Below are 24,080 nucleotides of genomic sequence, written 5' to 3' on the forward strand. Positions count from 1 at the left end.
AGCTTCAGCCTGGTCATTACTCTGGGGGTAAATGGGGTTGATTTGTTCTTCCTAATCTTGAAAGTGTCAAAGAGCATATATATATTTTTCCCTTGTAATTGCTTGCCATTGTCAGAGATAATTTCTGCGGGAATGCCAAACCTGCAAATGATGTTCTGAAAGATGAATGTGAACATGTCCACGTCTCGGATTCTAGCTAGGGCTTTGGCCTCCACCAATTTGCTGAAGTAGTTTGTGGCCACGATTAAGAATCGTGTTTTCACTGACCCTTCGATAAGGGGTCCAACGATGTTTATGCCCCATTTCTAGAATGGCCAAGGACTATCTACATAATTTAGCTCCGTCGCAGAAGCATGAATCTTCTTAGAAAACCGCTGGCATTCCTCGCATCTCCCGGACATCCTTGCGGCATCTTGTATCATCTGTGGCCAGTAGTACCCTTGCATTTTTGCTTTATCCTCCAATGATCTCATTCCGTTGTGGTTACCAGCGTCCCATATATGGATATCTTTCAAAATACGATGCCCTTCCTCTCTTGATAAACATCGTAGTAGTGGTCCGAGGAAGGATTTTTTGTACATGACTCCATCACGAAGATCGTATCTCCCTGCCATTGAGTGTATCTTCTGGCTTGCTTGAAGTCTGCAGGTAGCGTACCTTCTTTAAGGTAGAGGTGAATCTCGGCTCTTTAGTCTTTTTCGTTGCTGAAGTCCTCATCTTCGTTCGACCTCGTCATGATATAATCTTCGATGAAATCTTCAGCAATATCCTCGCCTACGTTGTCGTCATCAATGTCCTCCCAAAAACGTCTTCACGATTCGTAGAGAAGGACTGTTGTGGGGTGATTGAAGGTTCATATACTCTTGTTACTTTTATGGCTTTAACGCTCTCATCTTTTAGCATGGATGATATGTACGCCAAGGCGTCGGCATGCCTGAGATATTTTTTTCACAGGTGTCGGAACTTGATGCTTGGTATCTGGGAGGCTAAGGTCTGAACCAAAGCCATGTATGCGAAGAGGTGTCATATTAGACGTTGTATTCTAGTTCTATTTGCCGAATGACCAACTGAGAATTACTTGTTAGGCGTACATCCGTTATCCCCATTTCTATTATTATCCGGAGGACATGTACTACATCTTCGTACTCTACGATGTTGTTGGTATGCCCCTTGAATTCCAATCTTAGTGCATGCACAATCCTGTCTCCGGTGGGAGAGGTAATCACGATGCCTATGCCTGCGCCCTCTCTATTCCTCGACCCATTCACGAAGATTTCCCATCTTCTTTGGCTTGAGGGTTCGAGTATATCGACTGGATCTTTCCCGTCCTCTTCTGCTTCTGGTATGTCTTTCACTTCTTCGTCGTTATCCAGAGGTAAGTCCGCCAAAAAATCCGATAAGACTTGTGACTTTTGGGAAGTTTGGATCTTGTGGATAATGTTGAATTGATCCAGATGAGTGTTCCATTTTGCTATCCTTCCTACTTTCCATGCGCTCTTGAGGAAAGCTTCCAACGGTGCTTTACATGGGACCCGAACATGATGAGTCAAGAAATAAGTTCTTAGCTTTTGGGTTACCCATACTAATTCTAGTATGAGCTGCTCAATCCTCGTGTAATTTCTTTCCGCCGGGTTGAGAGTCTTGCTGACGTAGTAGATTGGTTGCCCAATGATGATATTTTTTAATAATGTTGTAGTAATAAGTTCGTTGAGACTTGTGAAAGCAAAAGATTTTAGACTTATAAAACTTAAAAATAGAAAACTTATTGCAAAATTGATTTCAAGATATTAAAAGTAACCAAGACACTAGATTCCACTATTACACATGAATGAACGATACCAAATATGTTTCAAAACTCTAATTATACTTTAAGTCCTTTATTTCTTAATTCACACATAATCAAACATATTCCTAAATATTAATTGTATTCCCTAAGAATAGACTATCAATCAATTAAACAAAGTATAATCTATCAAATTGAATCACAAGTAATTAAGAAAATTATGTGAACATTTAGAACTCCGCAAAAGCGGTGATTGAATGAGTTATAAATTATAAATTAGAGAAAATAAATTGTTACCAATCATTCATGCATAGATAGCTTCATCCATTGCCTTGGTTGCGCGAGAATTAGCTCATCATCATGGAAACACGCTCAAAATTCATTTTTATTGCTTAAAGGGTGTTTACAAAGATGAAACGGGAGACACAATGATAAAACAGTGATTTTGTTTTCTCTCCCAAAAACTCTCCCCAAATGTGCTCTCTAGCTCTCTATTTATACACACAAATACACATCACTCAAATATATTCTTCCATAACTCCAAAATCTTCTTCTTTTTAATTAAAAATATCTTCAGAATTTTTCCTTCTCTTTATTCTATATATTTCTTTATTAAACCCATATCTTCTTTAATTCGCAGAATAAAATTCAAGATAAAATCTTCTAAGGATATCTTTCTTGTTTAATACAAGATAACTTCCTTTTTCTTCAAAACTTCATGTTTGTAAGGCAAGAAGATATTCTTATCTTAAAGATAATAAATTCTTTACCGTTGAAACCAAATTTCCCGCCAATTTTTTCTTTTCAAATCAAGGAAGAAGATGGAGCCCCCTTAACCAGTAATGGGGTGCGATTAGCATTTGGTACCCTGGGGTGCCCCTTATCAGTTAGGTGCCCCTTATCCAAAAATGAGAGTCCAAATAACATGTGTCCTCCGGGTGCCTACACCAACTTTTCGAGCCGAATTTTCCAAAACTGTTTATTTTCCCAAAATACCTACAAAAACATAAAACACCATAATAAGTAGAAAATCGAGTACCAACAATACTGAAAATTGAGGACAATTTGGTCACAAAAATGTGTCTATCACCCAATCTTCGTGTTAGTTTTGACAAGGACCGCGTTGACCGCATCTTCGGTTGCTGCTATGCACAGGGCCAATAACTCGTCGGGATTGGGATTTTGAAGGATCGGGATTATGGCCAGGTATTCTCTGATCTTTTGGAAGGCTTCCTCGCATTCAACGGTCCATTCAAACTTGCTCCCTTTTTTGAGAATGTTGAAGAAGTGTTTGCATTTGTCCGATGACCTGACGATGAATCTACCCAAGGCCGCTAAGGACCCATTGAGCTTCTGGACTTCTTTCAGGTTCTTCGGGGATGACATTTCCACGACCTGGATCTTAGCGGGGTCCACTTCGATGCCCCTCGAGGAATTTCCCTGAGGTGACGTCGAATGTGCATTTTTCTGGGTTTACCTTCATGTTGTGTTTCCTCATCACTTCGAAGATATCCCTCAAGTCTTGGTGGTGGTCCTTGCGCAGCTTACTTTTGACGAGCATATCATCGACATAGACTTCTAGAGTGTTCCCGATCCATGGATTGAAGATAGCATCAACCATCCTCTGGTATGTTTCCCCTGCGTTTATAAGTCCAAAAGGCATATTTGTGTAATAATAAAGGTCGTGCGGGGTGTAAAATACTGTGTGTTGTTGATCTTCTTCCGCCAGGGATGCTTGGTTGTAACCAGAATATCCGTACATGAATGACAGTTCTTCGTACCCTTCAATGGCTTCTACCAGTTGATCGATGCTTGGGAGGGGGTAACTATCCTTTGGACAAGCCTTATTGAGATTGGTGAAGTCGATGCATATTCTTACTCCTCCATTCTTCTTCGGTACGATGACCATGTTCGAGATCCATGTTGGATACTTCACTTCCTTGATGAACCCTGCCTCTAACAGTTTGCGGAGCTCTTTCTCAATTGCTTGGTGATACTCTGGCACTACCTTTCGTACTTTCTGCCTGAAGGGGGCCGTGCCCGGATTTATACGAAGTTCGTGCTGGATTATCTTCGGATCAACTCCTGGCATGTCTCCTAACTTCCACGCAAAGACGTCCGCGTATTCCATGAGTATCTTGATTAGAGCCATCTCTCTTTCTTTTTCCATTAAAGCCCCTATCTTGATCATCTTCGGTTTCTTTTCGGTCCTATATTGATATCCTTAACGGGTTCCACATATGTAAATGTAGGCTTCGGTTCCCCTAGGAGAGGGACGTTCTTTAATTGCTATTTGGTAGGACCTTCAGCCCCCTTAGCTGTTGAGGTCCTGCTTCGGTGTTTAGAACGATGCTCTCCTTCGTCAGACTTCTTCCGGATATCTCTTCGAGATAAAGGTCAATTGCTTTCTCCTTGGCAGCCTCTTTGTTTCGGATTCTTCGGGATTTATGCTGCTCATCTTGCTCGTTATTGAGCTGATTTTGTATAGCCTGACATTCTCGAGCGGTTACTTGATCTCCCTTTATTTCCATTACCGTTTCTGTGTTGGAAATCTAAGGTACTGATGATAGGTCACTGCTACTCCTTTGAGCTTGTGTACCCATCTTTGGCCGATGATGGCATTGTAAGGAGAAGGAGCGTCCACTACGCTGAATCGTGTATCAACCTTCATGGGTCCTGCGTTTACTTGTAATACAATATCTCCCAAAGGCTTCGTTGGGGCCCCATTGAATCCGTATATGGTGTAGTACGAGGACATCAATTGCTCATCATTCAACTCCATTCGTTTGAATATGTCATAGAACAATACATTGACCGAGCTCCCTCCATCGATGAGGACCTTCCTAGTAGTACATCCCGCGATGGGTAACGTGAGAACCAAGGGGTCGTTGTGATCCTCCATATCATCCTCTACATCCTCAGTATCGAAAGTTATTGGAGCATTCATCCATTGTTCGTGTTCCTCCACTTATACTCCATCGATTTTGTACAACTCATAGTAATCTTCAAATTGCTTAGTGATGGTCCAGTGGCTTCAGAGCAGGAGATAGTGTTGAGAGTTCGATTACCCTCGGGTAACTGGACTTGCTTGATTCGCTTAGCCCTCTCTTCGGTGTCGGTCTTTTGTAAGTAATGCTTGAGGCCACCAGTGTCAATCAACTTTTGAATCATTATCTTGAGGCTCTTGCATTTCCCAGTCTGATGCCCGTTGAAGCAGTGGTACTCACAGTAGTCTCTAGATTTCTCGGATCGTGATGGATGCTTCCCTTTGGACCAAGGCCACTCTAAGTTCTCTCGATCTTTAATCTTCCTTAGGATGCGAGTTTAGTTGGTGTTGAGCTTCGTAAAGACTTGGTCTTCGAATTTTTGGTCGTCGCATCGACGATCATCCCTTCGTCCTCTCTTATCTTTGTTTGGACATTCAGTTGAACCGCCCCTCTTTGATCCGATAGCTTGTTCTGCTGAGTTCGTCCGATGAGATCTTTGAGTCTGGGCTCTGGGATTCTCCCGCTGGATTTCTTCTAATCGGGCGTGCTTTTCGATGATTACTCGAAAGTATCCTTCGATCGTAGGTACACTTTCGTGAATCTCCATGAATAAGGGGTTCATTCTGTCTAATCCCCATTTGTAGCAGTTGATGTTGACCACTAGGTCTACATTCCCTGTAGATTGAAAAAAATTGTGCCATCTGTCCGTATATTCCCTGATCGTCTCCTTGTAAGTTATAGCTAATGATAAGAGCTTGTCCATTCCGGCGTTGACAGCCTTGTTGTACATGTATGTCCTTAAGAATTTCTCAGCGAGCTGGTTGTAGGAATCGATGGTGTTAGGCGGTAGGTTGTCGAACCAAGATAGTGCTGATCCCTTTAGGCTTGAAGGAAAATATCTGCAGATGACTGCATCGTTTTGATCTCATCGAGCTAAAATGCGATTATAGTATCGAAGATGAGCTGCAGGGTCATTAGATCCATCGTAACATTCAAATGCTGGAATGGGACACTTTTTTGGGATAAGCGCTCTGGACAAGTGGTGAGCCAGCGGCGTGGTGTTGGCTTCTCTCATCACTTCCTCTAGTCTCCCTCCCCCCTCCTTGTCTAGATTTCAGCTGCTTGATTTCAGCCATCATTTCCGCACGAAGGTCCTCCATCGCCCGCTGATGATCGTATTTTGTCGTGGATCACCCTGGTCCTCGGTTTTCACTATCGAAATAATCTGAATCTTCTGGGACGTAGTCTGGGTATGATGGTCTACTTTATCTGGCAGGTCTTCGGTCTAATGGTTTCGGATTGTTGGTGTTTGTCAGGATGATTCTTCGGTCACGATTGGGTTCTGGTGCCTTTGAATTTGCTTCGTCATGTTGGCGCGCTTCTTCTGTGCTTTGGGCGATCCTATCCTTGAGCTCCTGATTCTCTCGATCTAGCAGTGCCACTGCATCTGCATACACCTTCTGGTTCTTTTTTAACTCTTCGAGCTCTGCCATCAGTTGGGGGTTATGGTTCGATCCTTGATTTGGGGTTCCGGTTCGCACCTGCCCTCCAATGGCCATCGTGTGACCTTCGTCCACTGTATGGATTAGAGGGGGGCGTGTCGGTTGTGACTATTGGCAGATCCACGCGCGGTGGCGCTGGATGGTTTACTATCAGCAAAGGTTGAGTAACTGACAGAGTTTGGTTTTGGTCGTTCGTTGGTGGCATTCTGAAGGCCGGTTGGTGCATCGTTGATTCTTCAAACCCTTCCCGTTGTTCATGAGTTCGGGCAGATGCCATCGACATTGTTGCATCGTCTTTAGTTGCTACATCAACTTTGGTTGCTGCATCGGCTTTGGCTGTTGCATCTTTGAGGGCTGCTGCTGCTACGGCGTTGGCATCCAATGGTGAGGTGATCTCCGTAGCATCTTGTCTCTGATTGGCCGCCTTCAATTTGTCGCCTTTTTGCTTGCTGCGGGTCACAACTGGGGTAGTCCTTGGTGTTTCTTTCGACGAGGCTTTGGTTTTTCCCACCTCCTTCGTTTTCTCCATCTTTATCTTTCTGCAAAAACAAGAAATGGCCGAAGAAACAAAATCCACGCTGATTTTGTTACCAAAGTGCGTTCAAAGAAAGTTTGTTAGTAAAGTCCATTCAGCGTAAGGGCATAGATCGCAGCGTGTATTTAAAGGTTTTCCACGTTTTCAGTGTGAAATAATGTAGATCCGACTATTGTAAATATGGATCTGCTGCTAGGTTTAAAAATACTTTGCGAAAAATACCAAGTTCACGAGTTTTGTATATGAACGCCTAGTCTCAGCGTATTTTTTGTTATAAAATACATGAGGACCATGAAGATTTCAAAATGAAGGTTTTAGAAAGGAAAGTTTGCCACGGAAATCACAGATCTGAAGAGGTCTTGTCAAGGAAAACACATATCTAAAATGCTTTTTACATTCTGATCTAGAGGAAAACATAGATCCAAACGAGGATGAGTTGTTTGAAATTTAAATGTAAGCTGCTCAGAACACTATAATGAGGGAAATAGTGCTGAGAGCCAAAAAGTAAAATCACAGGGAAAGATAAATATTTTACCGGGACTAGAGTCCCTGTTTCTAGCGCCAGATTGTGAACACGAAAATAACGATGGTATCCCTGCATTCACAAACAATATTCGCATTTCATACAAAATCATTGGGAGAGGTGAAACACATGCAAGACAATATAAGTTCGAAGCCTATTACTCTGAGCCTTCGTGCTCGTCATCGTCTAGCCACGGGGGAATAAATTAAACCATGCATAAGATTAAGGCATAATAATAAAACAGAAAGTAAAGTACTGAATGTAAATGAGACAATGATTTACGTGGTTCAGCACTAAGGCCTACGTCCACGGGGGTTGGAGTTTCACTATGTATTGAAGAGTTACAATGATAGTCAAATGACTATGTCTGAATTACGAAGCTAAAGGGGGAAATGAGAATCATACTTACTCTTCCTACTTCTCTTTCCTAATATCTCCTATACTCACTCAAAACTGGTCGACCCCTTCTCTCTTAGTGGAGAGAGGTATTTATAGGGATGATACATGGGGTCCACTATTAGAGATAGTTGCAACTTTATCTTCTTGATCTCTGTGCTAATCCGGCTGGTATCTTCGTTCTTGACCGAAGGATCCAACGGTCATGTGTAGTTGCTAAGGGTTGCCTCTTTCTCTTCCATCGACTGATTGACATGTGCCCTATGTTTAGGGTGTTTAATGCGGGTGGTTGGGACGGTCCGCACGCGCCAGACAGGTGTCGGATGCCCTTGTCACATCCTCGTCAGTGGGACTAATCCTCACCATTGATCTTGGATCTTCCTCGAGATGGGATAAAGAAGATCTTTGGATGTTCTTCAGTACTTCGCGGTGGCTCGTTCTTTCGGTGCTCCACGATTCTTAGTCATCGGATCAGTTCGATGATGACTATATATAGATGACAGATGCCCTTTGGGTGTTGATACGTGGCATCGTGCCTTGATTCTCAAGTTGTGCGTCTTCCACGTGTAACTCTTTAAACACGTGGCGAGTGATGAATTATGTGTATACACAACAAATCCAAGAAACAAAGATTTTTCAAAAACACAACCAAACCTATGTTACATCTGGAAACCTTGAATAAATAAATAAATAAAAATCTGAGTGTCTTACTCATTTTGTCATAGTCAATTAGTGGTTCTGGTTCTTCACTAATCCCGTCGAAAAATCTTTTCGCCATCTCTTCCCTGCATCCTCTCGTTGCCTCTTGCGCCAAACGGATACCTAGACATCAATAGATTTCTAAGAAAATTGGATTAAAAACTAGAAAAGAAGAAACAAAGTTAGATATCCGAACATAGATTAACCAAAAGAAAGATACGAGTCCTCTTACGTTCCGCCTCGTCTATGGGTTCCTCAGGTTCATCAAAAATTGTAACGAAAATACTCTTATGTTTGTTGTTTGAAGTCGTCATCTATTGGTCGCACAAGAAGATTTCACTCACTCTGATCTTCCTCTTCTCTGTGAGAAAGACTCCTCTTTCTCTTCGTCTCCAAGGAAGTTTATATATATAGGTTATGGTTGTGACGAACACGATTTCCTGGGAATTTACTTAGGGCGCGTTTGGTAAGTAACCCGTTATAGGTGCGGCATGGTTTATTAGAGAGGCGGCATTCTAATAGGACAAAAACGGCCATTACATGATCATTCAAGGTGTCCCTTATAAAAAAAAATACTAGAAATTACAAATTAACCCTCATAATTGATAATCTAGTTTAGTGATGATAATTAAGTTTAGTGTTAATGATTAATTTCATTTATATTAACTCAAAATCAAAACCAAAATCAGATTTTTAGAGTTAAAAAAAAAAGTTTAGAGGAGAAGGTCAATCTCAATCAATTGAAGAAATTAACTGACAAAATGAAGAACCATGAGCTGAAAATGACCGGGTATACTTCTAAATTAGTCTCAACTAGCTTTTTGTTGCTCAAAGTTATCTAAAGTACGTAAAAAAATCATTTTTTTTACATTTTCAGAGCTAATTAAGGTTGGAATTTTGCTCATAACCAACCGTAAATCGAAGTTACGGTTCGTAAAAGATGAACTACCAACCGTAACTGGTTAAATTTGAAGAAAATCCAATCGTAAAACCAGTTACGGTTGGTAACTAACTCGATACCAACCGTAACTGAGTTACGGTTCGTAAATTAAAATGGTTACCGACCGTAACTGAAGAGAATTCTCAGATATAAGAACATACGGTTGGTAATTGAACTATTACCGACCGTAACAACATCAAAATATCCAGTTACGGTTCGTAATTGAGTTTAAATCAACCGTAACTCACATAAACTCAGAAATTTCAATTTTCATCTAAAACCCTAATTTTGATAGAAATTAAACTTAAATCGAACAAAATAAACCAAGTCGTAACTGGGTTTTCAAAACATACCTCATATAAGTCATTACACTACATTTGATTAATTTTCGAATCGTCGATTAATTGAAGACGATGAAATTTTGAGCTTTAATAGAGGTTACGGTTGATGGGAGGAGGAGAAGAGAAGAAAAAAAAAAACAAATTTTCAATTTAGCTTTGATTTAGGTTAAAAAAATGGAGGTAATCTAGTTAGTTTACACTCCCTATAGGACATCCTCTAACCAATTAGAGAAACATTACTATCACACCGCCGCCCCTCTAATAAACCATGCCGCCCCTATAACACGTTACTTTGGTAAGTGTGAACTCAGGGAGATTGCCTTATTTACTGTTACGTGGCTGATGCGGCTAATGTATAATTTGGAGTCTTGGACATCCATAAAATTCACCACTGCTAATAGGGGGCGATAGTGTAGCGGTGAAGGGTACAAAATTCCGTTGTCAAGATTTTGAATTTGAATGGAACAAAAAGAAATCTTCAAACTCAATTATTATTCTTCTCTATCCACCCTCTAGATTATTTAAATTATTATTTCACAGGGGGTGGTTCCCTTTTGAGCTTTTGAGGTTTTCTTTTTTTCTTTGGGTGATAAACTTTTCTTGTCCTACTCCCTCTTAGCACAAGCCAAGGAGGCCGTAGCTTAAGTTGGTGATCTTTGAGCTTACCTTCATTCCATACCAACTTAACCAAATTGACATCCGGTACCGTAGGACTTCTGTGTTATACAGAAAAATCTGAAGCAAGCGGTGGTATCTTTTCTTTCTTTTTACCCAAGTGGGTTGGAACTGCACAGTTTAGGGTTCAACCAGGTTGATTATGGCTGGGGTGTTCCAGTTCATGTTGTACCGATACAGGGTCCAAGACTCCAAATATTATTCATGACGGCACTGTAGGATCACGGCCCACCCACTTACCATCCTTAATTCAAGAGATAACAAACTTAACTTGATCACTCTTGCTCCTTTTCAGACTGAAATCTGTCAGCATTCTCTGTTTGAGTGCTTTCGTCAGAGTGCTTTCTTCAGAATTTGTATGCCTGCGCTTTTGGCTAAACCGTAAAATGGGTTAAGTTAAGATTTAATGCTGCTGTTTGTCAAAAAAAATAAAATGTATCTGTATGCTACAGTTAGTACTTTGCTTTGTACTTTCAGCTCTCAACTTGTTCTGCATAATTTGGGGGGAAAAGAGCCAGTGATTGAATATTCAAAGGTCTAATGGCGTTAAGATTGAAAATACAAATAAATGTAACCAAAATTGCAATCAACTCAACTTTCGTTTGATCAGGATATATATGCTACATTATCGTCTTGTCATCATCTCTAACTACACATAATCTAGCTTACCTACAAGGAAGGTGACCCATTAAGATTATCGGCTGCAGATCCATTGACATTAGCGGAGTTATAGGAGTAGGAATCATGGGCAAGCGTCTGTGTTAGAAAGAAGGAGAAGGTATCAAGTACATAAGTAAGTGAAAATAAAATTAAAAAAAGTAGTTGAGAGATACCAAAACAGATGAAAAACAGTGAAATGGTTGATCGACTAACCTGCTCCTGAGAGCGAAAGTACATGAATGGCGTATAATGTAGGAAATTTGAAACTCTTGAAGTATATATATCGGCGTACCTGCATGGGAAGAAAATTTCAAAAACGTGAATTAAAAATGAAACGAACTACAGGGATCCTTTTAAAAAAAATAAAATTGTTATAATCTAGATTGCCTGTGATGCTAGGAGAATTAGGACCATTTGCACTTACTTCTCAATTTGCCTTGTCAAGTGGCTTTTGTCCCATAGACCTGCACGGGAAAGATAACCCCACCTTGATACAAGGAGTTTGGATCAAGTCAACCAATTAGCCAAGACTAATTTAGGCATGCTTCCGCGGAATGTTTCAAAACCGAAAAAATAAATAATTCAGGCATACTAAACTGATCGCGAACTTCCCTTACCTTTTGTTGAAGTGCTCTCCATCGGCTTCTAACATCGGAGCTATTTTTTCATCTAATCTTTGCATGACAATTAGTAGCTTTTGCATGCTTTCTGTGAGTTCTTGATCATCCATATTAGTTGCGGCTAGAGTCTGAGAAACCAAACAAACATTCTTAATGGATGCACAAGAACCAAATTTCTCACTGCTTTTCAGGGCATCTCTCTATTAGAGGCAAGGAAAGTATGTTTATTCTCTTGCGGATTGTTCATGTAAGCAAGTTGGATAAAGTAAGGAGTCAACTGTCAACCGCAAGATAAGCTAACCTTGACAAGTATAGCAAAGATGAATTGCAGGCTTCTGAAGCAATAAATGCACTCAAGAAATAAATATAAATACAGAATGACAACATTGACAGCTAAAAGTAAAGGATATGAAGAGTGTCACATTTATACGCCAATAAGATACAAAACCAAAACTTTGAGAAAAATATAAGATAGCCCTTTTGCAGTACCTGAGCTGGACGACCTTTAGTTCGCCTTTGCAAAGCAAGGCGGAGTTGATTAAATAGGTCACCTACTAATTCCTTTTGATTTATAAGTTCTACCAGCGCTGCTCGTTGACCACGACTACTAATCAAGGCAGTATACTGCAGGAAATATATAGCATGAACATATAAATACAGAGCACATCAGGTAAATATAAATAACAGCATAATGCTCTTATTTACAACCATAATATCACAGGGTAAAAGTTAAATACAGAAAGAAGATGACCTCTTCCTCTAATTCTCGACAAACTAGCGCAGTCCTCCATCTCAGATGAACTTTTGATTGGCTGACATCTGTATAAATATGGTCACCAACATATAATATTTCATCTCCTTGGACTTTCAGGGAACTCTCAACCATTTGAGCACTTCCACCTGAGTACAAACCCCCTGAAGAAAATGAAAGTATGCTCAGATTAGCTTTCTCAATTGAAAGATAGGGTGAAGACCAGGACTCCATAAGAATGACTAAATTTTCAGAAATCACCTGGTCGGGTCTTGAAGCAAGGGCGCATTAAACCCTCCTCAGTGACAACCTCATACATAGGGTGCGCCATTTGAAAGAACTCTGGTTTTCTTGCTGAGACTATAACCTAGACAAGAAAGAAAACACATAAATGCCCTCAGTCTTCAGCTACTTTAGAACTACATCCAATGTCATGACTGCTCGAAATAAGTTTAAAGACTATGTAAGTAGTAAAGTTCAATATCTCAAACGTTTTTGTAATCATCTTGCAGTGGTGTCATTTGGTCTTACTTCTTAAGATTTTGATTGTTGACAAGCATAGATCTATCGACAGAAAAATGATGGCAGGATCGAGGAGAAGGATAACTTACCATGTCAAAAAGATCTCGCCAGCCCATATCATTGGGTAGAAATCTATTGAAGGAATGTTTCATCATTGTGTCTGTATAATGATAATCTGAGTTTGTAATAAGTACCAACTGCTTACCAGCCTGATGGAGGATATTCAAATGAAAAAGGATATTATAATCATTTGATACCATAACAAGAAGGATAAGTTCATAAAAATACCTCTTTTTGATCCAAAAGTGCCAATGGAAGTTCTGGATCAGGCTCTACAAAACATTCAGGCTTAGACATTATCTCACTCTGCAAAGATGTGAAAAGTAATGAGGCCTGCGAGATCAATGATTTTACTAGTCATAAGCTATGACAGATGCACCTAGAAAAGTTATACCTTAAGCTGACCTTCTACATGTGCTCTAAAAAGGGCCTTTCCAACGGCCTGAAAGAACACGTCAAAAGGTTAAAATGAAATAAAGCTCAAATCCCTTGTCGGGCATAAGAAAATGTTGGTATATGTCAAATAGATTTCCGATTTCATAAAGAGATACGCTTTCCCGATGTAATACATGATTTATGTTGCATCTCAAATACCAAGCTGGATAATAAAATTCTACAAAAAGATAAAAAGATTTGCACATACGAAAAGCAAGCAACACTCAAAGTTACAAAAAGTGGCTCAAACCAAATATAAGGATAAAGACATGGTTGCATTGCCTTGTAAATTCCTTTATAATCAAGAGAACCAAGTTCTGATGGTATTGCTCCGCCGTCAAATCTGTCGACCATCTGAAAAGAGAACATGTAAGAAAAAAAAAACTAGAAAAGACTGTTTCAAGTATTAAGGAAACAAAAAACTACTGTGATAGGAAACAAACTAATATGAATGGCAAACTAGCGATGACGTATAGAGAAAGTATTAACGTTCTTAGAGCGTACACACAACAAGTATTTACTTCTTGAACTGCACATACCTGCATAAATGCCACAGCTTCTGATACAGAGAAAAGTGTATTAAGGAACTCCCATCTACTCTCGTTCCTTAGATCAACCAGTTCCCTCCCATATATCTCACTGACGAATAAAACCAACAAGTGTTTTAGAGAATGTTCACAATCTCTCTAACTGGATCATTACCTGAGTTACTTTTGGACAGGATGCAGGTAAATAGTATAACCGAAAGACCTGAGCACCAAGGTAGCATATCAGGTGAACCCGTCATTAGATTTTTACACAGAAAGACACACTTCCGGTAGCATCCTACTACCTTATCCTCTACCTTTAAAATCCTCTCAGCAATGCGAATAGGATAAGTTGGATGGTTTATTTTATATTTTTGGACAACTTGGATGGTTTAAATCTCACCTTACAGATCGTGTAGATAGCATTTTGGTGCCATGCATAGCCCTCTTCACATAACCAAACCGATCAGCCTTGACCAAATTGCCTCTCTCTTTGTCCAATACAAGTCCTCTAATAACCTAAAGAAACAAGACAACTAATAAGAAGTCGTTTAATCCAGAAGATAAGAACCTCTTCTACAAGTTCACAAAGGAACATCTTACCAAATCAGGATCAAACTCCAAGCCATCAACTGGATAACCCATGCTCCTAAGGTTGTCCAGACAGTACTCATATGCCCGTCCTTCCCAAGCCTGCAAAAATACTAATTACTTACTGGTAACATACGGAGAACCATCTGCCACAATAATACAAACTAACCACATAGCTCGAGTATGATCTGCCGCAGCAACATGACATGAGTATAAGGTATCAAGTGAAAAAGATGTAAATCATAGTGTAGAAAACCATCAGTTCTTACTGAAAGTTACTGTTTCAATTGAGGGTGCCACCAGATTTTCTATAGCAAACAGCTTATCAAACACATCCTCAAAGTTTCGTACTAATATCATAAAGATCTAAAGCTTTCAGCCTAATTTATACCTCTTTCCGAATACAAAAAGTAAAAGTAAATGATACAGAATTCACAACCACCACCATTAACGAGAGAACACAAATTTAATACATAAACGAAATCATAGCATGCAGCCACACTTATACAACATTGATAAGTGTAGCAGTTAAGAATCTTAAGATATGTACCCTATAAGAACAAAGGGCTAGGATTACCTTCACATTGTAATGAATCAACGTATAATCCATGTCGTAACCAATAGCACTTATTGATCGAAGGTTTAAAGTCCGGGTACAAAATATGCCACGCGGCGACTGTCTCGTTGAGAAGGGATCCTGTTCAGATTAACATATTATAAACAAGAAAAAGTGAGACCAAAACTATTGATCTCATCATAACAGGCTAATTCTCAAGCTAACAAGTAATAAGCTACACTAACCACATGGATAGTAACTACATTTCAGAACAGACCCATAAATTCACCCAATTTAATATAACTGCCAGATTCGATAACAAGTAACAATAAACCCATCAAGTATTATCTTGTCAGCTCGGAGTTGGTCTAGTGGAGAACATTTATTACATACTTATAGCTTAAAATACGAAGAAGTAAATGCATCAATACTTATCGGACATACAATGCATCAACACATCACCCTCTAGTGCAATGGGAATCTCAATGGAGTTGATTCAACTAACCTGGATTCCCAAGTCACCAAGCAACTGTTCAGCTTCTTTAGCTTCCATCCTAGCTATCTCCTCAATTGGACCTATTAAGGTTTCTTGACCATCAATACCTACATTCGAATACCAAAACCGAAAAAACCATCAGAAGAAACATGTAAACTAATAATATACAAAGCATTTTGATGATCCCTGCAGATACTAGTGCAATAAGGTTTTTGCCTTTTGCTCTGAATTCAAAGTGCAGAAATTCAACCAAGCGCAGGTAAATAGAGAGAGTAACTATGACTCTCTTAAGTAACAAATTTTCCACTGTCCATGTCTACTATTCAACGAAATCACAGCCAAGGGGACAGAAGAGCATCAGAAGAAACCCGTCAAGTAATACATATTTCGAGTGTTTATGTAGTTCCATGAATCAAAACCAAACCACTGTAGCAACCAGGATACCACCACTGTAATGGCTTGAATGAACGGTATCTAATTGCATGGGTCGAGAATTACTAATTGTTCGCATTTTTATGACATTTTTATATCTAATTGCATTTTTTATTTATATATATATTTCAAAATACTAATAAATAAATGATTTTTCATTAACAAAGTAAAACTTATTTAACAGCCCATGATTTAGAACGCTACCATTAACATGCTCAAGATTCATAAATTCGAAAAAAAAAAATTTTGCAAATATGAGAGACAGAACTTACCGAAGGCTTCTAATTGTTCTTTCTTGACATTAAAATCCCCTTTTGTACTCTCACCAAGATAATCAACATCAGACTTACTTGAAGATGTAACAGAAAAAACTTCATCCACATTACTACTACTACAACAACAGACATTGTTTTTAGGTTTTCTGTAACTCAAATTAGAAAACCCAAGTCGATTTTTAGGAAATCTATTAATATTAAAATGGGTTTTCCCCAGTATTACAGAAAATTGAGCTTTTTGAATATATAATCTACCACAAGTCTCCATAACATCCATCTCCGGAAGAAAATCGATGAACTTTTTTTTTACTGAATCTGTACAGAAATCGAGAGAAACAGAGAGCGAAGAGACGGAATATATTTTTGTCGGACCAATCATAAAGATAGGTAGTAGTAGTGGTGGTAATTTTTTACGAAAAGTAACATTTAAAAATAACGTTTATCTTTTACCCCTTGCTTGCACCAGTTTCTGGGTATGGCTTGCCTTTTCGTGACCTGGCCATCTATTAGCGCCGCTAGCTGAATGAATCGCGCCAAAGCGGGATGATATATGCAGTGGTCTGCGATGATGGTATATGCTAATTGCCAGAGCGAGCTTGTTTGTAAACATTATCAATTTAAATTTTGATGTTTCCTTTTGTAAACATACTAGAAATGCTTTTACTTGACTAATTGTTAGAGATGTTGAAGGAGACTGCTATCCTGAGCAAGCAGAAGCATTGCCACTTTTGGTAGCAGTAAAAGAGAACAAAAGGTTCAGCCAAATGGACAACCTCAAAATTGTTAGAAAATTTCGATAATTGGAAATGTTTTTCAGTTTCTCTAAAATATAACTCATGTTTTTATTAATCATAACCATGCGATTTACAACCCACAAGAAAACTTAATTTACTAACTGCAGATGATGAAATTAAAGATGTGTAATAAAAATGAGAATAAGTAGGGTTTATGGCTATTTGAGAAGGTAGTAAGAAGACCCTTCTCCGAAACAAAGAAAACAATCGTTCGAAGACGGTTCATTCATAAGAAAGATAGCAGGGTCGGTCGTAGGAAGGGAAGTTGAAAGAAATGAGATTAGAGTTCTAATTTGCAGAGAGTTGCAGAAAAAAAAAACTCTGAGAGAGAGGTTTTTTTAATCGAAAGTTGTGTTTTAGAATGACAAATTGTCGGTCTATTTATAGATACAAAATCTTAAACTCAAGTCGATGAGATAAGGATGAGGGATAAAATAACTATCTTACCCGTTATCCAAAGAATAACTAATGATAAATCGATGAGTTGACTCCTTGTGACTAACTATTCTCTTTCTGATTAATTTTAAGAGATATTTTGTAAAAGGATCGTAACTTTATGATCTAATTAGGGTCTGGATCCTAGAACATGTCGTTGATGCGTTAGGGTCGTAGAGTGACCATTGACCGTTAACTTAACTGTTACTTGACTTCTTAAATAAGGTGAAATCACCTCCATCTTGACCAAGTTAACTTGTCATTCCCATGGATCACACTGGGTATAAAAAACTGGTTACCTTTATGGTTTAGCACAAACATGTGACCTTTGATCTTCGTTCAACCTTTAAATAACAATACCAGTAATCGTCTTGTATCCAGCACCTGTCCACAATGATAAATTTCTAGCAATTTTTTTCCCTGAAGAAACTCTAACAACACTTGAAGATTTAACCAACAAATCCAATTAAATTTCTTTTAGGGTTAATCGATAACCTAAAATTGGTTTGAGATCAATTTTTTTATTGCATCATTATTTTATATGAATTCTTTATGTTGCAGAATCATATTCTGAACCTTACTTCTCTAAGCAAGCTATGCTAAGCTAGTTAAAATCTACAGCTTCATGACAGTGTAAGATATATACATTTGAAATGCCTCCATTCTGTATGCTGTGGGTTTGTTTCACGAATGGAATACACTGTAGTTTACTTATGAAAATTGTTTGTTGGTAGTTCTAAGACATGAAATGGTAATGGATAAATTGGGTTTTGTAAATGCCTGCAAGGTGTTTGTTGTTTGTTTTAAGACAGGAAATAGTGATTATTTTTTCCAATTTCATCTCGGTAATATCCGGTCGACTATAAAATGGGTAAGTTATAAAACGGGTCAAATCTGTTAGACCCGATTAAAAGTTTCATTGGCGTCAGCCGTTAAGAATAATATGTCCTTTAATTATTTCATAAGGGCATTTAGGTAAAAAATTAGACGTTCAAAGTTAGTCAACGATCCTAACGCATCAACGACATGTTTTACGACCCAGACCCTAATTAGACCATAAACTTACGACCCTTTTACAAAATATCTCTAATTTTAATCAACTATTCTCCTTCGGTGAGAGTAGGTTGATACTCACACAGTTAGAGCATTGCTCAGTTGAACCCACCAAGCGTTAGTATGTCAAGGTTGGTTGTCATATTTTAGTACCAAAACTCAACTAAAGTTGCTTGATTAAATGTACTAGAGTCAACTTCGTCTAGGTTATACTAGAAAGTCTAGGAATGTTGAGACATACAAGTATTTCCTTGAAGATCGTGAAGACGTATCGACTACAAGGAAGACATCATCCTTCCACTTGAGGTATGATATTGACTTGACTTGTTTCTAATCCTATCATTGCGTTCAGGTCGTTTAAGATTGAAAATATAAAATGCGAGGTTATCTTTAATACTATAGTATTAGACTTGGTCATTTTATTATGAACAAGTGTCAAGGAAGAATATTTGATTACGAAGTATAACGTTTATCTTTTGAACTTCGTAAAAGTGACATCGGCATAATCTGTGTAACTTGTTACTTGATTATATATTGAATATAGGTGTGATTTCATTATAGGAAACTATGTTTGATTACATATGTTTAAAGGAAATACATGTATGAAACTTGTTTCGTAATCGAAAGGAAATCAATAGGCATTTTGGTCCGGTTTTCATCGAAGAATAATTGGATGACCAATTCGAACCTTGGTAATATCTTTGGTAGAATCGATTGAAAAAGTAGGAGTCTAACAACCACACCCAATATTTTGTTTAGGCAATCTGTATGGACTAACTGCAATATACTTCTAAGAGAATCAACTAGACAGTCAGACTCAATCAAGGAAAATACATACACGAGTTATATCTCTGGTTCTCAATGTAATTAGAAAATCAAACAGATAGAAATCCGCGAGCCTGATTATTATGAGAAACAACTTGAACGGTACCAAAGACCAATGTTCAATTATCAATCAATTTATATCAACAACCAAAGGTTGGATTATCTAATTGATTGAACTACGCCACAACCTATGATATTTCAATTATATAGAAAATATAAGGCCTAAAAGAAATAACATAGACACCGGAATTTTGTTAACGAGGAAACCGTAAATGCAGAAAACCCCGGGACCTAGTCCAGATTTGAACATCACGTTGTATTAAGTCGCTACAAACTCTAGCCTACTACAAGTTAACTTCAGACTGAAATGTAGTTGAACCCTAACCAATCTCACACTGATTAACGTACAGTCGCATTCCTTACGCCTTTGAATCCCAGCAGGACTCTACGCACTTAATTCCCTTAGCTGATCTCACCCACAACTAAGAGTTGCTACGAGCCAAAGTCGAAGACTTGATAAACAAATTTGTCTCACACAGAAAATTTTATTGAATAGATAAATTTGTCTCCCACAGAAATACCTACGAGTTTTTGTTCCGTCTTTCGATAAATCAAGGTGAACGGGAAACAACTGATACACCGGACTTATATTCCCGAAGAACAACCTAGTAATATCAATCACCTCACAATGATCTTAACCGTATGGAAGCGGAACATGATATTGTGGAATCACAAACGATGAGAGGAAGATGTTTGTAACTACTTTTTATCTTACCTATCGGATATTGAATCTCGAGCATATCTTAGAGAAGATAGTACTCAATAAAATAGAACAAAGTAAGATCAGAACAACAACTACAGAGAAAATAGTTGGGTCTGGATTCAGAATCACAATGAAGTCTTTAAGTCGTTAACCTATAATGGTTTTAGAAAAACCCGGGTTAAAGGCAAATCGACTCTAGTCGTAACTAATATCATATAAGAGGTGTGGGGATTAGGTTTCCCAATTGCTAGACTTCTCCCTTATATGGTTTTCAAATCAGGTCAGCAATCAATGTTACCTTGGAAACAAAGCATTCAATATTCACCGTTAGATGAAAACCTAATTAGATTCAAGCTAATATCTTTCAACCGTTAGATCGAACTTAGCTTGTTACACACAAATGAAATGTGACTTCATTTAGATATGGGTAACCGTACCTAAACTTGTACACCTTGTAGGCTCAACAATAATTAACAGAAGTTATCTATATGAACACTTTCATATCAACCTTGTTCATCTTAATCACAACTAGTTCAAATGACTCAAATGAAACTAGTTATAGAGTTGTTCATTGTTTATATTCCCATAGAAGTATACAACACACAATTGAAGCAAAATAGATTTTCATTCACTCGAATCAATTCATGAACATTACAGCCACGATTTGCAAAATATTTCATTCCTTAATTTATAAATGTATTTTTTCATGAACAAACCGATTTTAGAACTTAACCCACTCAAGTATCCAAACGGGTATGCATACCTAAGTAGCCGGACCTGGTATGGGTTCGCTAGTGGGCCAACAGGTACGCATACTGTCGTACACGACCAAACTCAGTTGAATTCACAGACTTGAACTGTTAAGCCGGTACGCATATGGGTATGCATACTAAGTTCCCAGACTTTAATTATTAAACCAGTATGCATACTATGGTTCCCGGACTTGGAATAACTTGCAACAGCTAGCATACAAGTATGCATATTGTGTTATATCCAATCAATGATTAATCGTTCCAAACTCCTTTCAATCATTGAAACATTCTTGGAAGACGGGAATAGTTGAATCACACAAACTATTAGCTTCAAAGCAATTTTCAAGTGATCAATAGATCAATACGAAACATTCAGAGTCTTCATCAAATGACTGTCTCACACAAATCATGTAAGATGTTACCAGGAGATTTTCACATGATTATCTTTTGACTTTCGTCAAGAATAAAGATGAACTTGGTTAAAGAGAAAGCTTACCAACACATATTTTGAGAAATATGTAACCGAGTTAAACTCAACTCGAAATATCAAATGTGTATAAAGTAAAGTATATATAGTTATACGAATTTTGTCTCAATAAGAGATAGAATAGAAATAGACTTATGAGTGATAGATGAGTTCAAATATCCACATGCCTTTTTTTGATGAAGTTCCACAAGATCCCCTTACAAGTTCTTCGTCTTCAATCGGTGAACACCGTGAAGTATAAATCTCAACTACACATTCTATCCTAATCCAAGACATAGTTATAAGTAGACTAGAAATCAAGACTTATAGTTTTGGCAACTAAACTTGACAAACAAGCTTGAGATAGCAACGCTTGTGAGTTCGACCGAGCAGTGCTCTAACAATCTCCCTCTTTGTAAATTTTAGTGATAAAACTATCAATACATATGGATTACAAAATAAATAAACTTTGTATCTTCTCATCCAAATGCTTTATTTCCTTGGTTCTTCAACATTACTCGAAATCTTCGTCACTTCCAAGTACTACAGTGGTTCTGAATGTGTTCAACTCAGCATCATAGTTGTTGAAGATCCGTAGCCATAACAATAAGAAAACAGTTGTTCTCAATCATTGTTATACAACGTCATAATATTATTACACAACATCAAAGTTCAATTGTATCACAACTTTGACAATAATACTACGGTGATATGTATCACTCCCCCTTAGACAGTACTTCATCTCACAATGAAAACCACCCCCCTTACATAATGATTCGTAAACCATATGTATTTATAGTGTGAACTACACAATAATTCTTCCCCTTTATGTCAATATAAATTGGCAAACATATGAAAACTAGCAAGGTCATAATGGAATTCCCATAGGGATACTTCATGACTAAAAGAGGACATATCAACATTGTTTCGATGATTTCACATGGTCGAAACTTAGTGTATTCATCAAGGAGTTTATAAAGATACAAGAAAACTCCTACAATATTCCACAGCCGCACTCCCCACAAATATTTGGCAATTATGCAAAAGTTCAATTAAGAACTCTCCCCCATAAAATGTTATTCCCAAAAGAACAACAAGAGAGACCTTACTTTTACAAGAAAAGAAGGATTTCTTTGGACATTAACAAATCACATGAAACATGAATTTGTATCCAGAAAACTCAATTAAATTAACCACAAGAAAACCCATGATTAATTTAATCGGAAATGCTCAACATAAGAAAACTTACGGAGCCATACCGTACTTTCACATAGAACTGGACCAGGGAAAGATCAATACTGCATAATATACAAAAATTCGTTTTATTTTTCATCAATATTTGCATAATGACATAATAGACTCAATCTTTGACATCAAAAGTTCATTCTATTTTCCATCAATATTTGTGTACCGACATAATAGACTTAACTTCTGACTTATATGGGACAATAATAGTTCACGGACGTAAACACACATATCCCATAACAACTTTTGCAATATATAAAACCAATAAAGATTAATACTGCAAAATCATCTTCCAAATAAACTTTAGAATTTAAATAAATCTAAAAGATTGCAAGTTGAAAACGTTGGCAATAAAAACATGTAATCACAATATAGGCTATTCCAAACCCTAGTTATCCTTCTTAAAACACAAGAATACATTCTCATAAGAAGTTTCCTAGACATAACAAAAATCAACAAGCTAAAACCAAAAAGACTCCTAAGTCAGCATACCTAACATGAACTGAAATCAATTAGCACATCCGGAACCCACACGAGTCTTGAGACCTTTGATCATGTGATTGACAGCATCCACTGCTTCTTCAGAGAAGATATCCTCATTGAGAAGATCTTTAACATGTGTCTTCATGAGAACAAGGTCAGAGATAACCTTTTTCAACCCAATTCTTAACACATCGAGACCTTTCATGGTATCAACGAGCTGCAGTTTTTCTTCCTCAAAGTATTTAAGAAAATCGTGAACCACTTCAGCCGAAACCATTTCATCATTCTCAACATCTTGATGAGTATAGGAATAGTAGCATGAGACATTAGGATTTTGACCATCAACTTCTACTAGGGTTCTTTTCTTCCTCCCTTTGGACTCGAAACCAATACCTTTATCAAGAAAACCTTTTTGCAAAATCACAAGTGCGAGAAGGTGAAGACATTCTTGACAAAAATAAAATAACCTAGAGTACGTGTACGTGACTCAATAGGTTCGATATTTAAATGGTTTCTTAGGGAAGGTAAATTTTAGGGTTTGTAGAAATGGTTCGTGGTAAGCAATATGTGGGTACCCGTACGAACATAATCCGAACCCAAAAACAGAAAACACTCAACTGAAAATGAAAACAAGACAACTTTTTTGCAAAGCAAAATTTTTCTAAGTGAATACATTCACACTTTTTAGCTCAATAAATTTATATTCTCAAGAGAAAAAAATTAGAGCATAAGCGTAGCATCAGAATAAACTTTCATAATAAAAAATCAACAATGACAAAACCAAATAAAAATACTCTTGCAACAATGTCTGCAAATGACAATCCAGCTAAGAACAATAAGGAAATATCTAGACAATCAGAGAACATTTTTCCATCAAGCATACTTGATCAAATCTCACTCAGCCAGGATTTTTAGTGAGTGAGGATTCAACCTTATGATTAATTAGCACAAGTATGAG

General features: G+C 37.8%; 2 protein-coding genes across 2 annotated transcripts; both read right to left on the reverse strand.

Annotated features, from left to right (window-relative positions):
- Window positions 1-4,313: 4,313 nt before the first annotated feature.
- On the reverse strand, window positions 4,314-4,730 carry LOC113350696. Its single transcript, XM_026594827.1, has one exon. The coding sequence runs from the start codon at window positions 4,728-4,730 to the stop codon at window positions 4,314-4,316; it is 417 nt and encodes a 138-aa protein (XP_026450612.1).
- A 6,119-nt stretch (window positions 4,731-10,849) lies between these two features.
- LOC113347043 (5'-nucleotidase domain-containing protein 4-like) lies at window positions 10,850-16,662 on the reverse strand. Its single transcript, XM_026590623.1, has 17 exons — window positions 16,304-16,662; window positions 15,609-15,706; window positions 15,125-15,244; window positions 14,560-14,649; window positions 14,360-14,475; window positions 13,969-14,068; window positions 13,712-13,783; window positions 13,389-13,436; window positions 13,223-13,300; window positions 13,024-13,143; window positions 12,674-12,779; window positions 12,413-12,576; window positions 12,151-12,285; window positions 11,659-11,789; window positions 11,466-11,528; window positions 11,255-11,333; window positions 10,850-11,137 (listed from the first exon to the last, which is right to left on the reverse strand). Exons 1-17 carry the CDS (start codon window positions 16,581-16,583, stop codon window positions 11,051-11,053), a joined length of 1,887 nt encoding a protein of 628 aa, XP_026446408.1. The 5' UTR covers window positions 16,584-16,662; the 3' UTR covers window positions 10,850-11,050.
- Window positions 16,663-24,080: the final 7,418 nt, after the last annotated feature.

The sequence above is a fragment of the Papaver somniferum genome, chromosome 2 (genome assembly GCF_003573695.1).
Source record: "Papaver somniferum cultivar HN1 chromosome 2, ASM357369v1, whole genome shotgun sequence".
NCBI classification, from domain to species: domain Eukaryota; kingdom Viridiplantae; phylum Streptophyta; class Magnoliopsida; order Ranunculales; family Papaveraceae; genus Papaver; species Papaver somniferum.